This window comes from Ambystoma mexicanum, chromosome 7p, assembly GCF_040938575.1.
Source record: "Ambystoma mexicanum isolate Mex_15411 chromosome 7p, UKY_AmexF1_1, whole genome shotgun sequence".
Classification (NCBI taxonomy): Eukaryota; Metazoa; Chordata; class Amphibia; order Caudata; family Ambystomatidae; genus Ambystoma; species Ambystoma mexicanum.
The window spans coordinates 446,054,438-446,070,077 of record NC_090939.1 but is presented as its reverse complement, the minus strand read 5'-3'; the positions used below and the strand labels follow the sequence as shown (position 1 = coordinate 446,070,077).

General features: G+C 43.3%; 1 protein-coding gene across 1 annotated transcript in view; it reads right to left on the bottom strand.

Annotated features, from left to right (window-relative positions):
• LOC138526098 (suppressor of tumorigenicity 14 protein homolog) overlaps window positions 1–15,640 on the bottom strand; it is a 1,040,494-nt gene that overhangs the window by 839,266 nt on the left and 185,588 nt on the right. Inside the window, exon 8 of the mRNA XM_069636455.1 lies at window positions 4,677–4,819. Within this exon, the coding sequence (XP_069492556.1) occupies window positions 4,677–4,819 (143 nt within the window). The remainder of the gene's footprint in view (window positions 1–4,676; window positions 4,820–15,640) is intronic.

Sequence of the window (15,640 nt, the reverse complement as noted above, 5' to 3'; positions counted from 1 at the left end):
CCAAATGACTCAGGGCCCGAGTGGTGAGGCTGCAACCAGGGCCGATGAAGGAAGGGCTTCTCCATCTCGATCTCGAGCACAAATCCTGCCTGCCGGAGCACCTGCACCAGAGGCAAAGACTCAGTTAAAAGTACACTTTGTGGAAATTACTCTTTGAGAGTGCACTATGGGTGAACTCACACAGCTGGATGAAGGTCCTGTAATTTCTAGCCCCAAAATTGATTATGCCTTTCCAACTCATTTAGAACCATTTCCAGGCCGTATTGATGAGGAGGTTGAAGTTACAGAGGTTCTGTTACATCGACCAGCTGTGCTTGGTGCGCAGATCAATAAGAACATTGGGGTTTCCCCTGCATGCAATTCCACAACAAACCTACCACTTCAAGGAAGAGGGACTGAGGACTATGGTGAGACCGTAGTCCCCAGGTACGGGAGTCAGGAGGGCTCACTTACTGGCCATGCCGGGCGATACTGGGGTTTTGGACCACGTCCAGGAGCAATTGGTGGTCGATGAGTGGTCCTTCCCGGTCCTATCTCGTTTGCTGGATTCTATGGACTGGGGATACGATACCCTTATTTCTGAATTGAGGGAGGTGCAGACATTTTTGAAGGATTTGTGTACAAAGGTTAATTTTGTTGAAGGTTTTATTACTGGCAGTATTATATAAAGATCAATTCAATCCTCTGAAACCCGGTGAAAAGACACTGCAATCACCACACTGCCACGCCCCGAAGGCCCCTAACCCAGTTTTTAAGATATTCCTTGCTGCTCCTTTACGTACCGAGATTATCTCGGCGGTTGAGCCCCAGACACCAACCAAGAGGATGAGTTTTGTGGAATCAACTCTCGACAAGGGGCCTTGTCCAACTGTCTCTATTCTTGGTCAAAACACACCAGCCCTACAGGAAAGGAAATGTGTGTCTAGTATTAATAGCAGTAGTGTTGAAACCCCAGAGGTTGTTCCACAAAAATTATTATGCAGGGGTAAAAATAGGGATTGTATATGAATAAAATTATATTTTTTGAGAAAAAACATTAACCGTCTATAGATACAAATTGGGTGGAATACGTGTGGCATGGAGGCCTTGATCACTACTTTTTTTGCATATCTTGTATAGGAACAGACAGAAAAGGGAGGTTCTGACTTCACTAGTAAACACACAATTGGAAAGAGCCATACTCTCTTTAAATCTGGGCCTGGGAGAAGCAGTGCATGACGAAAGACACCCAATCATTTGGCTATTCTATAGCAAGCACCTTCTCTGGCCCCCCTATTCTATCCTTTGTGTATACATATCTAAGGTTATCTGTTTATTGGGGACTAGGTATCAAACATCTTTAACCTAAGACCTGTATCCCCTCTCAGCTCTTCCTCTTAAATTCCAATCAGGATCCTGGTTTTGGGTATGTGGTGGGGGTGGGAGAGATATTATTTATAGAAACAAAGAGGACAGACATCTGAATGGAATGACATTTGTCACAGTCATTCTGTTCTCACATCCAAATCCTGAGGTTGCCTGAATCAGTATATATACTGCTTCAATATTACAAACATGTTAATGTTAGTGTGAGGTGTGTGAAATAAGAAATGAGCACCAAGTCCAGTGTGCACTGTGTGCATAGTGATTCAAGCATGCAACTCTTTTATCACAGATGTATTTGTCAAATATAAAGGTATGTGGCAATTCTTATGTTCCCAAAATGCTCTTTGATTTTATGCAAAACAAGCTGGAAGCCTCACTGGTGCCATTTGGCTCCTGTAGCTTTCTCATAAGGGTATTTCAAAAGAATGCAATAGGAGTGTTCCAAACTGGAGATCTTGGAATGATAACCCATCAGAAAATAGTTTATACGGTTAATATGGGTTGTTGTGACATGACAAAAAAATATAGAGTAAATTCTCATTAGAGAGAAACATTGTATGATTTTACAAAGAACCGGTGAGCAATATTAGTACAATTAAATATTTTCTTTTTATTGATTCTGCTCTTCCCAAAGAAAACAGCCCTCCTCAAATTACGTTTTCCCCCTCTGGTCGGTAATACCTTTGAGTGATGCTAGCAAACTCACATCTCACTACCTGACTCTTACCCACATAGAAAGAGTCAGGTACATAGAATGAGAGAAAGACAGAGCTACAGAGAGAGAAAGAGAGTGCATAGAGAGAATGAGAGAGGTAGAGAGAAAGAGAGAGAGAGAGAAAAAGAGAGAGAGAGAGAGAGAGAGAGAGAGAGAGAGATTTATGTTATGAGGTTCTGATACTGGAAGCTGATTTTTATTTATTAAAGGACATTTAGAAAATATGACTGTCCATACAGCTCATGTAGTAAAACCAGCTCCCATGTATGTGCCTACTGGTTCGGTCAGCATAACATGCATATGTATAGGCATAATAGAAAGCATGTATTTATTCAATAACATTCTCCACAATCAACGCATAAGGGCTCCTGCTAGCTCACTACACCTGATAGTGTTGTTGTGAGATGATTGATTACTAACTTTCATATTAAAGGCTGACCAGGGCGTACAACTCTTTCCATAAGCATCCAAGCATCCATTACGAACCAATTGTATTCAAAGCACTCCCTAATGGAGCATTGTCCTCCACCGTAGTAAGAAAACATTGAACCTTACTTCGAGTGCAGGAAGGTGCCTAAGAGATATGGCATTTACTGAGGGTTGCAGAGCCAGTTTCTTACACACATGCATTTCACAACAACCACATTGCCTACTGATAATTTGAGCATGCACTATGCATGACATAAGAAACAGAAAAATGCAAAGTTAAATCTTAGAAGTTCCAAGTAGCCAAAAACAATTCGATCTGGGGTGCAGCCAGATGGGACCAAAGATGGACTCGTCAAGCCCCCTGGAATAGCTCTGGTGCCGAGACTACATTCCGCTAGAAAAGAATGAAGAGAAGGTGTGGAAGGAAGCATCAGAGTGTAGAACCAGTGGCGCATTCGGAGGTTCCTCCCGCACTCATTGGAAATTGCGGTGGAGACCCAACTCCAGAGGAGTGCAGATGGCGATCCCACTACTAGAGAGGTTGAATTGGGGAGTTTAAATAGAGATCAGGTGAAACGTCAGTCTCAGCCCTGTACCCCTGTCCTGGAGAGCTGTACTGGCAGCTTTACCCAAGTGGAGAATAAGGTGACTGGCGAGCCCATGCTTTTTGTAGGGGGACAGAGAATCTTCCTGATAGCACTGAGAACACGTTTGGTGGTCACGCATAGAGCAGCACCAGCAGCAGGGACTATGGGTGAGGCCTACATAACACTGGACTTACAACCTTCAATTGAGAGAGGCTGGTCAGCGGTGAGACTTTTGAAGGATTTTATAGCAAAAAGAGATGTGCAATCAAAAAAGTACTGTCACTGTCTAGACCTCAACAACATCAAAAGATTATAGAAAAGACGAAGAAAAAAGTAACAAAGACAGACACGCAGCCATCAAGAAGTTTAGTCGAAGGAAGTAATTTAAGGGCACACTGCAGGCAAGAGAATGGGATGAGTTAAGAGTTGGAGACTGTCCTTTGTAAGATGACTTCACTTTGCATGCCGTTAGACCGGTATCTTCCCCAAGATAACAATGATACCAGATATCTCAGTGCATAAGGTGCACCTAGCGCCTGGCTGTGTATAGGGCCGTGAACCCCATTAAATAATGTGGGTCATCTGGCAGAGTCCTGGAGAACAGTAAATAAGGTTGTACTGTCCCACTCCTGATCATAGCGTATATTGAGGGGTGGACACTCCTGCCTCTTTTCGCTGTGAAGGAGGCGGTTCCTTTCGGCGACCTTGCTGTGCGCAGGCAAAAGCAAGCAGCAATGTTTTATGATGCACAGGCATACAGTGTGAAACCAGCAGATTGTACTGTAGCAGTACCAGCGCTGTGATCTACAGACACTTATTTGTTTTACAAATGTGGAAGCACCATGTTATGAATGTGGCAGTGCATATCATTAATTAGTACCCGGCGAGGGAGAATCAGAATGAAAGAACCATTCTGATTGACCCTCGCCGGGGCATTACCCGGCCGGGAATCCAGCGGATTCCACAGCTTTGTCGCCGGCAGGTGCGTGGCAGCCCATCAGCCAATGAGGAGGCTTGAAGCTCGACCATCCCTGCTCCCAGCATCCACACAGCTGGAGGCCGCCTTTGTCCCCCGCCGGGGATTCAGGTATGTTTATTTTTTTGTCCTCCCTACCCCCTCACCATCCTCCTATCCCCACTTACCTTCAGCCCGCTTTGTCCCCGGTGGGGGACGATGGCAGCCTGCAGCCGTGTGGAGACTCAGGCAGGGGCATGGGGCATTACCTGACTTGGTAATGCCCCCGCTGCTCGGGGCATATTGCTTAATTCATTACTTTGTCTGTTCATCATTTAGCCCCCACAGTGTCCTCAATGTGTGTCTGTATACTTTTTTGCGTTCTGTATACAGAAAGGCAATGCAAGATCTCTATGTGGTTCTCACCCAGTAACTAGCCCACATGCAACTAGTGCAGACTGGTGATGCACCAGTTACACACCTTGGGAGGTTTTATAGACAGAACGTTACATTTCAATCTCGTGCCATGCATTAATGTAAGGGCTTTTGTAATAGTCATAGTTTGCCAGAATGCGACGAGCAATCCCTACCGTGAGATTCAAGTGCCAGGATTTTCACAACTCACCTACTTTCGGAATAGCTTGGAAGTATGCTTTAAGCATGTTGTTTTCCCTTGTTCTGTCCAATGAGAAGGTCACAAGCATCACATTGCTTGATGAAGTCAGACGCATCATGGGAAGGTTCCAAGCCATTGGTGGACCACACCACCTGAAAAGAATACATTTCCAACCTTATTTGAGGTTTCTACCAAAATAAATCATACCGGTAGATATTCTTATGTCAGATCACACATATATTAAATTCAAGTTTACTTTAGAAAGTCAATAGCAAATATACTGATCACACATGTTTAAGATGATCATTCTCTACAGTAACCTGTTATCATTTATACATTTAGTCCATATACATTACATTGCGATAACCTCACCACTGTAACTCCACTGCATGTACTTCCTTTTAGTTATGACTATTAGCTGGTGCTAGTGCCACATATAAGTCAGAACTATTGCATTAGAGTACAGATTGGAGAGATGGGCATACGAATGGACACACAGCTTGTGGATGTTTGGTGATTTTCCCACCTGCTGACTGACAATGACCATTCAAAGCCATATGGACATTCCCACCCAGTACCTGCCCTTTCCTAGTGCTCGTGGGATCTCTTTGCGCTAGCTCTATCAAACATTAACAACAAATGTTGTGCTGTATAGGGCCTGCCAATGTTATTTGTAGGCAATCTTTTGGGGATTAATAGCTTATTTGCATCTGCCCTACAGGTGTAATAAAAATGTTTTAACCAAGTGTTGCCTCAGCCTCTTTATTTCTAAGCAGAGAGTGGGGGGAGATCTCTCTCTTCGGCAGGTGCCTTCGTCTGGAATGGCCTCCCTGCCCCTCTCAGATTTGTGCCGGATCTCCTTAAGTTCCAGAAGCTTCTTGGGACCCTTCTCATCTCTACTGCTTTCCCTCGCACCCTCCCTTGCTAATGCCCTTCTCTGCCATTGTGACTGGCGGCCTGGTCCCTTATGTGTCTTATAGGGCACCAGGCCCTCCTTGATCAGTGTTTTCCAGCACCCCTTGCCCCTATCCAGCGCTGCCCTCCCGGGAGCCTCTCCCTAACTAGCCTGGTGTGTTGGACATCCATCCGGACCCTGTTACACCCCACTTCCCGTGCACTTAGAAGGGGGTTCATCCTCTGTCATCCCCTGGCAATTGTCCCCCTGGCTCTCCCCAGCACTTGCCCACTCCTGGGCCTTTCGTCCTTTTTCCCTCCTCACCCCCCTCCCCACTCACCTCCCTCTCTTTGCACTTTTTGCTACTGTACTTGCAGGATCTGAATATCACAAGGCCTAGTAGTACCATTAGTGCTGCTTTATCTCCCATATCCCCCTTCTCTCTTTTGTCTTGTGGCGCCTGGAAACACCATTTTGGTGCGTAGTGCGCCTTATAAATAACCAATAAATAAATCAAATAAATACATAAGCAGTATTGGTATCCTCACATCTGTTCCATTCACTCAAGTCCTGTTAAAAACAAGGATTGGGAAAGGAAACATTTGCGGTTGTGTTAAGGTATTAGATAGGCATTTGCCAGGCACTGTTACAATTTGCTCAGGTACTCACATCATTTTCCAGCTGTTGCCATCTTATTGACTGTTAGTACCTTCATGATAATTCCTGGCAAATTACTATCCTATGGCTTCACAAAAGCCCAAACTGCCAATGCTTTTTTCCTTTACTACACATATGGTGCATGCTACACACAGTGGCAGGCCACCATACTACAGCGTGCCTTTTGTGGTTTACCTTAGTAAAGATTACACAAAATAGGTAGTTGCCAGAGGGATGTACCCTTTTGAGGAGGAAGTCCATAAAGAGGACATGTGGACCAGCAAGAGCAAACGGTACAAGGAGCAGATGGAATAATGGGGTGAGGGGTAACCCATGACAAGAATGACACAGTAAGAAGACCCTTGTCCACTACAACCAACTACATTCTGAAGAGAACAAACTTTAATGGCTATTTGGACATAATAAACAAGCATTTGAAACAACAAAAACAAGGTATCTTTTTTTATCATACTTTTCATTTAAATTGTCAAAGATATATACATATGAAAATTATTACACAGTGCAGTAGGAGGATTCCAAGATGGCGGCTGGTAGGGAGAGGGCATGAAGACCGCTCTCCATCCCAAGGGCTCCCAACAAAAGTGCCCTGGCCCTTCAAGAACCACACATCTGCCAGTGATTGCAAACGGATAGCCCAGGAATACTGACTCAGTCTGCCAAAGAGGGGCAGATCCCCCATCCGGACCAGAAAACGCCTGCGTAGAGGATGTGGGCAACAGATGGGGAGAGGCCTGAGACCGATGCTGTTTTTGGCAGAGTATTGAGCTGAGACCCCAAAGGGCACGGAGACAGCCCTCAACTTCCAGGGAACCGAAAAGGAACAGCAGCGCTAGCAGGGGCTGGAAGGGCAGAGAACGACTTGATACTCTATGCTCACTCCCTCGCCCCCTCAACATGGGCATTTTGCGGCCATTATTGTCTGTGAAAGGCAACATGGTGGAGGAGCTGTGTCTGCCCCTCACAGGCCGAAGGAATGGAACTGAGGAGTGTGGCATTCACCAAACGAGTTTGCCGGCGAGGGTGATGCCGGGAGCGGAGGCGCTGAGAGTGGCTCCATGTAAATAGGGAAGCCAGCGTAAGCAAGAGCGCACCGAATACCTTGGGGAAACAAGCTGGAAGGTGTGTGCACAGGGCCATTAGATACAAGTGGGGGTCAGCATACCCCTCACAATATGTTGCAGAACGTCCAACATATTATGCCAAAGATCACACGCACACAAGCGCCACAAATACAGCAGATGGAACAGGGGATGCCACCCCAGACAAAGAGAGCACTGTTGCAGAAACAGCAAGCACCAATACAGGCACATCAAGCAGCAGCAGAACAGAATGCAGTGACACCATGGAATGCAAACATATTGCTACAGGCACCAACACCTAGAATAGGGGGTGTCACAGTAGTGGGAGGGAATCGTTTTACCAGCTACAGGACTGATATGAACACACAATAGGACATCCCACATAAAGGCTTGATGTGTCCCATCCTATGGGTTAGAGCAAACCCACAAGAGGAACCAAGGGTCAAGTGACCATAGGTGACACAACATTTTCCTTTTTAGTAGATACGGGGGCCACTCCATCCTGTGGTAGAGAGGAAACATTCCCAATGTCAGGTATATTCATGGATGCACAAGGGTTTTCTGAGGTGACAACAAAGGTTCCTTTTACAGACAACTTATCCATAACATTAGGAGAACACGACATTGCTATGCCGATGTGATATTCCCACAAGACACCAGTTAACACATTGGGGAGAGATTTGATGAGTAAACTAAACATGATGATATCATTAACTGATAAGGGGATAATATGTTCCACCCCAGGGATCCAGTATGTGAATATACAAGAATTCATAACAGCATTTTATGGGAAGTAAGCACCAAGAGGAGTGGCATTAAACCCAGAAGTATTCCCTTATGGGCTACACAAATTGTTAGCATGGCTCCCAAGAATACAGGAGAAATTATTGTGGTTACTGTAAAGAAGGCATGGTATCAATGTAAGACAGAAACATCTGATCACAGTTCAAGGGTGTTTATTAAACTGTAGAAATGGGTGAGGTAAACGCCTAATCTGAACCTAGATCTAAAATTGGGGCAAGGTACAATGATTAAATAATAATAATACCTTCCAAATGGAGTCTAGTCAAATAAAAAGGGCCTATACTAAACTCATATTGCCAATACTTACCACTATGCTACAGAATAGTGTGGGATAATGTTCACAAGAAAAGAAAGAAGTGTTCACAAAATGATAAGTCAGGTAGCTATGACCGGGGTCTCCCTTCCCCACATTTTTTGCATGGGACAAGTCGGGTCTCTTGAGCAAAGCACACTCCTGGGCTTCTCCGGCACAAGGTTACAGTTCATTTTCTCAATATCAGGACCTTCTGTGTCCAAGTCTCTTTCATGCAGAGCCTATTGCTTCACAGGGCCTGATATGCCATTAACAACAAAACAAATGTTCCTTCTGCTAATCTTCATGTCGGGTGATTACTATTCACCCTTGGATCCCCCTCAGGCGGGCTCCGATCCTTCTCTCAACGTTAGCCTCTCTCTCAGTCAGGCTCAGACCAGCCACTCTCAATGTTAGCCTCCCTCAGTCGGCCTCAGACCAACCACTCACTGTGGCCATCCCTCAGTCGGGATCATACTTGTCATCATAATGGTCACATGTGTATTAATGCTCATGCTAATTCGCAGGCATCTCTCAGTTGGGTTCACATTTGCCTCCGCAACGTGCCAAAGACTTTAGACTGCACAATGGGTTTGGTTTGACCCACGTATGACCACTTTGACACCTGATGCCAGCCTCCCCTAAGGCCTCTTGGTACTTGTAGATTCTATAACAACCAAAGACTTTTGACTATGCACAGGATTTAATATAGCCTGCTGCAGGACCACTTCAATTTCTCAGTTGAACACATTCTCCTTGTTCAGGAGCAAGGCATGAGTCAGAGTCCTTCGAATGAGCACCCACGTAGCAACGAACCACTCTAACTCTGATACCAATTTGTTTTTCCAAAAACCTTTGTACATTAGTCTTCTTTCTTCATGCAATGTTGCTCTTCACAACCTTGAGCCCACACAGTCCGATATATTATCAGCTCTTTCCAACTCACTGGCTGTGTCAAACTCTGTTGGCGTCTCCTGACTCTGGAGTCAAGGACGATACCATGATGGCAACTGCTTCTCCCCACCCTGGCTAGCAGTTCAGGAGGGTCCCATGTACCGCTGACATTCTTCGCACCATTTGTCATCTTCATGCTATTCCCGGTTTTACATTTCCCTTCTCGGAGGCTCTGTGAGTCTGGGTTGAAAAGGGCAAGGGCAATTCCCTCCTTGTCGCACTTTTAGGTTTTGCTGCCTTTCTCCTTCATTTTAGCTGCTGTCCTGGAATAGCTGCTTACTCATGCGTATGGCCTTGCTCAGAGTGTGCTTTCGTGCTCCACCTTTTATCACTATGCGTAACAGAAGGGAAGTCAGGCATGTGTAATTGTCAGCAATTGCCTGACTCTGCCCCTTGTGTTAGGACATGTCAGGTATACAGCTCTGGTGTTAGTCCGTTGTCTTTCATGGTAATGGATCTGTGAGAAAGTGATTGTGTCAAGAAAGGGGAGGAGTTGAGTTTGAAGATATTATACGTGGTAGAATGGGTAAAAGGTGTCATAAGGAAGGGGGTACCGCGCCTCACTCTCCGGTGTCCTGCTTCACAACCCGAAGACCCCTCACCCAGGTGATCCTCCCGCACTGGTCCACCCCCAGGAACTGGATCCAATAGCGATGTCCGTGTCCTGGCCAATTGGATGACAGATCCCGGGGCCAAGCGAGTGAGACACCTTCAGGTTTCTCACATTACACACAGAATTTCTGTTTTGACCAGAAGTACCCACAGATGCGGAAGAAGGGCAGCTAATCACAATTGAGCTAGAAACAGTAATAGTAAGGGAAGACAGAGTAATTCTTGCTGGGATAGGCAATGAAGGGGTAAATTGGTGCCCATTAATAGCACTTGACTCAGCACATAAACTGACTGACTTGACAGATGAAAAACTGTTTACAGACGAAGACTCAGATGATGAAGTAATGTTTAACATCAGTCTCACATATTAGTTACAACTTGAGAACATGGAAATACCCCAGAGAATGTCATTAGTGAGGGAAGGGCCGTCCTTTCATCAAGAGGATTTGGCTGGACCAGCAGTCCATATGACATCAGTCTATTAAAAATAGAAGGGGCAGTCAAAACTTAACTAAAGAAAGGAGCCATTTTACCAAAAGTAAGACAGTATCCCATGTCAATGGAATCTATGAAACCATCACCGCCTTGATGCGACAAGGTGTATTAGTGCCTTCAGAATCAACATGCAACACAGCTGTGTACTCAATCGAAAAAGCGACTGAGGATGTTGGAGATTTATAAATGATTTATGCCCCTGAACAATATTGTTGAGGCAGGATTTCCATTAGTGTCGAATCCAGCCACAATATTATGCAACATCACAACCAAAGCCCAATATATGACAGTGATTTATTTAAATAATGCCTTCTTTACAATTCCCTTACATACAGATTCTCGATATTTGACATGCTCACTTACCGCAGAATTTGATTGGAACATACTTGTTTACCCCAGGGGTACTGTGACTCACCCTTGGTCATCAACCATATGTTGCCGATGGACCTAGGGAATGTATAACTTGACAGTGCAGTTATCTAAAATGTGGATGACATATTGGTGTGTAGCGGAGCAGAAGAAAGACCTAGGCTAATTAGCCTTCAGTGTGGGCCGCACACCCTTACTTCCCACTATGGGTTAGACGATTTCTTGATGCTTCTATATCAACTTATACGCAGTTATCCTTGTTTCAAAGTGATTTTATTGTCCAAAACGTGTATCTTCAAATACCAAATTTTCGATTCAGTTTCGTCTTATAGGCTAATATTGAGACTGTGGCAAACAGTAACCCATCGGGCTAATGCATTTCGGAGTTTTCCTTCATCAGAGCCTGAGTTATTAGTACTAGTTTCATAAATTATTAAATCAATTAATTCCATGTAACGCCACCAATCATATTTTCAAAATGCATATGACAATTGTATCAAAAAAATGTTTTTCAATTAACAGGGCGCCCACAAGTACAAACAAACATTAAACAATGAGTAGAAAAGATAAGAGAAAAAGAACATTGACTACATCAATCTCCAATTCCAATTCAAAACATGTCCTGCTACCTTTTAGCAAACGTGCCTTTTGTTTAATTAGCATGCGCTAAGTGTTATATTTCATCCAGCTTGTGTTTACATTTGGCTCTGTTCCAATCGAGTTCACTAAAATCATACTATTCATGCAATACTCCCCATGATTGATTTCCTCCAACCTTTAATCCAGAAAACATCCACCTACGTAAAAGACAGTACCCATTTTTTGAACATAATAGAGGATGTAAGACTTAATGATCAGGATATTCTTTTTACCATCAACGTGACTAATCTGTAAACAAGTATTCCCCACGATCTAGGACAAGAAGCGGTAGAGTGGCTACTGTTACAAGAAGGAGACATAGGAGTTGTAAAAGAATTTATCATGACACTTCTAAGCTTCAATTCAATGAACTCTTATTTTGAATACAAAAAGGAATTCTATATTCAAACTTCCGGCACAGCAATGGGTGCAACAATGGCACCTGCCTACGCAAATGCATTTATGCACCATTTTGAAACCACCCATGTTCTACAAAATGCAGAATGGCAAAACAATTTGAAAAAGTGGGTACGTTACATCGACAATGTATTTGGCATTTGGCAAGGAACTAAAGAATCACTTGATGAATTCATGATTTACATCAATAGCATTGACCAACGGATCCAATTCACCTCGGAAATCGGCAACCCAGGCATACACTACCTGGACATTAAGGTTAATGTACACAATAATCAGATTACAACTTCCCTATTCACAAAACCAACGGACAGAAATAATTTACTACACCGTATGAGTTTCCACCCGCAGAACACTTTGAAGAACTTGCCGTATGGCCAAATGCTACGTTTGAAACGGATTATCAGTGATGAGAGAGAATGTGAACAAGAACTAGAGAAACTAACTAAAAAGCTAAAAGAAAGAGGCTATCCCAATGAAGATCTAGAAACAGCAAAGGACAAGTTGTTAACCAAAACAAGAGCTAGCACACTTGCACTCAAAGACAAGAAACAATCCCCAGCTTTAGTGTATGTATCAAAATTTTCTTCCCAAAGCATGCAGATCAAAAGGTGTATGAACAAACACTGGACAATACTTAGGAGTGATGAAAGAACCAAGACTCTCTTTTCCGAAACTCCCACATTTGCGTACCAAAGATCCAGCAATTTAAGAGACTTACTAGTAAATACTAGGGATACCAAGAAGAAAATGAGCAAACCAAAGAAGGTAGGGCTTTTCCCTGCCTCAATTGCAGCAACTGCAACAACATCATGAAAGGTGGATTAGTACCACACCCGTACACTGGAGAAAAAATTACTGTTAGATGCCATGCGACTTGCAACACAGAGAACTGCATCTACTGTATACGTTGCCCGTGTGGGCTCTATTACGTAGGTGAAACAGGATGGAAGTTGAGAATTCGAATAAATGAATACAAGTCGTGCATACGCAACAATAACATGAACTTCGCAGTCACAAGACATTATAATGACAAAAAGCATAACATCTCTCAGATCAAATTCCAAGTGTTGGAAACAATTGAGTCACATGGTTCACATACAGAAATTAAAAAGAGAAGACAACAAAAAGAAGCGTATTGGATAGATCGCTTAGAAGCGCTATCCCCACGAGGACTCAATGAAGAGTTTGATCTTAATTGTTTTTTATAAATCACTTTGATTATTTGTTCAGTGTAAATTACATTGCTGACCTGTGTTTGTTTGGTCAAAAGTACGAAATAACATCATATATAAAATACGAATGCTAGTCCTTAGCACCTGTTAATCATAAGTGCAATGTCACACTACAGCACCCCGGGATACATACCGCAACCTATTGATAAGATTGGGAAAATACTAATTAATCCAGGGTATATTTACAAACACACATGCTTTAATACCAATTGAATTATGAATATATTGAACATATAGATATACACACATGCTTAACATGTGAATACGTACAATACATTGATCTCATTACTGCATCACTGCATGGGTCCAAACACATAGATCACAGTAAGTAGTCCAATTCACTTATTTTGCCACCGCCAATATGGCTGACACGTCAACAAGCGCGCGGCCATATTGGTACCCAAACGTTACTATAGCAATGCTGCGAACCGCAAACTGCTTTTCGCCGGCAGCAGTAGCGTAAGCACTAACCGGCTTCCTTGCACACGAAGGTAAGATAACATCAATACAGAAGTATAATACTTAAGCTTATAACAGCACGATATTGATACACTGCAACTTGACTCTCTGATTGCCCAACAGTGCATTACGATCACTCTACACGCTATACTCCGTGTCAACCAAAATCACGGCAGACAGGTCAGTGACTCCTGTGCATGTCAGCAAGAAAATGCACAGTCACGCTTTTCACTCGCTATATAGCTGTAGAAAGTTCACAAGCTGTATAAGACACTAATCACAATCGTGGGGAGTATTGTATGAATAGTATGATTTTAGTGAACTCAATTGGAACAGAGCCAAATGTAAACACAAGCTGGATGAAATATAACACTTAGCGCATGCTAATTAAACAAAAGGCACGTTTGTTAAAAGGTAGCAGGACATGTTTTGAATTGGAATTGCAGATTGATGTAGTCAATGTTCTTTTTCTCTTATCTTTTCTACTCATTGTTTAATGTTTGTTTGTACTTGTGGGCGCCCTGTCAATTGAAAAACGTTTTTTTGATACAATTGTCATATGCATTTTGAAAATATGATTGGTGGCGTTACATGGAATTAATTGATTTAATAATTTATGAAACTAGTACTAATAACTCAGGCTCTGATGAAGGAAAACTGCGAAATGCATTAGCCCGATGGGTTACTGTTTGCCACAGTCTCAATATTAGCTTATAAGACGAAACTGAATCGAAAATTTGGTACTTGAAGATACACGTTTTGGACAATAAAATCACTTTGAAACAAGGATAACTGCGTATAAGTTGATATAGAAGCATCAAGAAATCGTCTAACCCATAGTGGGAAGTAAGGGTGTGCGGCCCACACCGAAGGCTAATTAGCCTAGGTCTTTCTTCTGCTCCAGTTCACTTTTAGTGCCCCACACGGTGGCACTTGACAGTGGGCTGCACCCCACTAAAGAACACTTAAGTAATGAAACAGTACTGAAAAAGAAACAGTATAACACAAGAAAAGAAAAAAGCTGTGCACTCTCGCCCTCCTTCAGCTCCATATTGGTGTGTAGCACCACAGAGGAAGAGTGCAGGAGAGACTTAGTGAAACTGATGATGGTATTGACAGATAAGGGGTACAAAGTAGACAAAGAGAACATGCAATATTGCCATGAAGAGGTCCTATTTAAAGGCCAGCTGATATAAAAAGAAGGGGGGAAGGTGATACCTGAAAGAGCAGAAGCAATCATGAAAACATGCAGGCCAGAGTCAGTGAAAGAATTGCAGCAATTCCTAGGCCTTTGCAATTAGTGTAGTCTTTGATTACAGCACATATGTCAGGCCACTCCTACAAGGGCTAAAAGAAAGCCCAGAAGCACAAAAGTGACATAGCTGGGACAGGTGAAATGATAGAAGCATTTGACGAATTGAAGCTAGCAATAAGTATGGCTCCAGCATTACAGATACCTGATCACAATGAAGACTTATTTCTGTTTTGTTATTCAACTTGAGTAGTTATGACACCTGTCATTGCACAGAAAACTACCATGGGACACAAACCATTAGCATTTTACAATGGAATCTTAGACCCAGTAATGATCGTCCCTTATCCATGTGAGCAGCAAGCATTGGCTGCAGCAGCTTTTGAATTGAGAAGTCTGCCAGCATAACTATGGGTTGTGCAGTTGCATTATATGTTGAGCATGCTCTATTTTCCATCCTTGAAAAGCCCCAAAGTACCTTGACTACACAGAGAGCATCAGGTAATGAAGTAAACATATCAAATCCAATGATCAAAATGTTCAGGTGCTGAGTGGTAAACCCAGCCAGATTTGTAGTGGAACCAGTAAAAGAGGGAGATTATGGGCCTCATTACGAGTATGGAGGTAGACATGCCCTTAATAAGGGCATGGCTGCCTCTATACCGGGTCCCAGTACCAGGTTCCTTCAATGAGGAATAACCGGGTCATTCTGACATTGGAGGACACAGTAATTCCTCCTTGAAGGAACCCATCCCCATTCCCATTTGAGCCCCCATAGGGCTCAATGGGAATG